At 37.3% G+C, this 2,210-nt stretch overlaps 1 protein-coding gene across 1 annotated transcript in view; it reads left to right on the forward strand.

The window, feature by feature from the left end:
• Positions 1 to 1,058: 1,058 nt before the first annotated feature.
• Positions 1,059 to 2,210, forward strand: part of LOC106314484 (MATE efflux family protein ALF5) — a 3,768-nt gene continuing 2,616 nt past the window's right edge. Inside the window, exon 1 of the mRNA XM_013752371.1 lies at positions 1,059 to 1,521. Within this exon, the coding sequence (XP_013607825.1) occupies positions 1,243 to 1,521 (279 nt within the window). The 5' untranslated portion in view covers positions 1,059 to 1,242. The remainder of the gene's footprint in view (positions 1,522 to 2,210) is intronic.

The following is a 2,210-nucleotide window of genomic DNA, read 5'->3' on the forward strand; positions in this document are numbered from 1 at the left end:
CCAAGCACGATCGCAGACAGGATATGTCTTTACACATGGAGGTACGGCCATTTCATGGCGTTCCATGAAACAAACCATCGCGGCCACATCATCCAATCATCCGGAAATACTAGCCATACATAAGGCCAGCCGCGAGTGTGTTTGGTTGAGGTCGATGACCCAACACGTCCGAGCTGATTGCGGGATGGCCGAAAGCAAAGAGCCAACCGTGATGTATGAGGACAATGCTGCGTGCATTGCTCAGCTCAAGGACGGTTACATAAAAGGTGATAGGACGAAGCACATATTGCCTAAGTTCTTCTTTACTCACGAGCTTCAAAAAGCCGGTGAGGTCCAGGTCGTCCAAGTATGATCAAGTGACAATTTAGCTGACCTATTCACCAAAGCACTTTCTACCTGCACGTTCAGGAAGCTCACGCATCAGATTGGGATGCGTAGGCTGAAAGACCTCCACTGAGGTTCACATCAGGGGGAGTAGTACGTGTTGTACTCTTTTTCCTTCATCATGGTTTTGTCCCACTGGGTTTTCCTGATAAGGTTTTAATGAGGCAACATTGAGCGTATTACAATTCATGTATGGTTAGGGCATCCAAGGGGAAGTGTTATAAATCAATTGATGGATGTCCATAACCGGCCCGGTCCATAACCGGTCCATACACTTAGAGAGAGAGACGGCCCAACCCTAGAGAGAGAGGCGGCGGCCGTGAAACTTAGAGAGAGAGACGGCTACATGGTTTAGGAGAAAAGGAAACCCAATTTCTTTTTTCTTGTATGATTAGGATTTCCCTTTTCCTTTATGTTTATGTTTATGATTTGTATTTTTTCCTTTTATTTATTTTGTAATCCCCTATATAAAGGGAATACTTTATGGTTAATAATATACTGAAACTTACGGTTCTAAATCTTTAAGTTTACAACATCAAATAGGTTACGGGAAAAAATAAAGCCAACCTAACTAAAGCAGATCTGTGTGATGTGATATCACACATGTGGTTGGAAAAAAAATCCTGAAACATGGTGGCCAATAAATAGAAGAAGTAGAGGAGAGAGGGACCTCTGACTTTAAGCCTTAACTACTTGCCTCTCTTTGTGCTGACGTGTACGTACCTCCCTTATTTAATTCAATTTCTTCATCTTCACAAATCAAAACTCTCTTCTTCTAACTCTTCTATATCTTCTTCTCCCGTTTTCAAGTTCTCTCTGCAACCAAATTAAGCAAAAGTGCTTCGTCAAGAAGATCCAATGGCTGATCGCATCAACACGGCCACCCCGTTGTTAACTGATCATGAAGGTGGAGGAAATGATAGAGGAAGGAGAAGCTCATCTTGGGTTCAAAAACTAATAGACGTGGAAGAATCAAAGGCTCAGATTATTTACTCTCTTCCAATGATATTCACAAATCTTTTCATCTATTGCATCCCTTTAACCTCTGTGATGTTTGCTTCTCACCTCGGCCAACTCGAGCTCGCCGGTGCAACCCTCGCCAATTCTTGGGCCACCGTCACCGGTTTTGCCTTCATGGTACCATTCCCCCATATCCCTCAAGCTTGTATCCACCATTTTCCATTGATTTCAAGCTGCATAGATTACTTAAACGGTTAAGTTTTTTTTTTTTTTTGCTAAAAACTTAAACGGTTAAGTTAAACCCATTTCTTTCATCTCAATTGTTTTGGGAGTCAACAAGTCTTTTTTTTTTCTCTAATAGTTGCGTGTAGATCTTGACCGAATCATAAGGGACGTAATTAATCAATACCCTATATATTATATATTATTTGAGAATTATTACAACTTTTTTTTAGCGACATGTCATCAAATTGATGATTCTTAGAATCATTAGAGAAATATGTTGATCCATCTAATTATATAATAAGCTTTTTATTAAACTAACAATAAATTCATCATTAATGTACTTTATTATTTCTTTAAATAAAATTTACGGAATTGCTTAATGTGGCTAAAGTATATATGACAATTAATGATTTTGAACAATAAAGATTTGATACAAAAAATAGTGTATCTTTTATCATATTTGTTTAATTTTAAACTATTAAATAAATTAAATAACCACAATAACCATATAATAAAAATTTAGATTTTTATGTATATGTTATATTTTGAATTTTTACAGACGGCTATAAATTACTAAAACTGTTAAGAGTCTCACATTCAAATTTTATGATCCATGGTTTAAAAATTTTGTTAAATGATTA

Source organism: Brassica oleracea, chromosome C1, assembly GCF_000695525.1.
Source record: "Brassica oleracea var. oleracea cultivar TO1000 chromosome C1, BOL, whole genome shotgun sequence".
Taxonomy (NCBI): Eukaryota; Viridiplantae; Streptophyta; class Magnoliopsida; order Brassicales; family Brassicaceae; genus Brassica; species Brassica oleracea.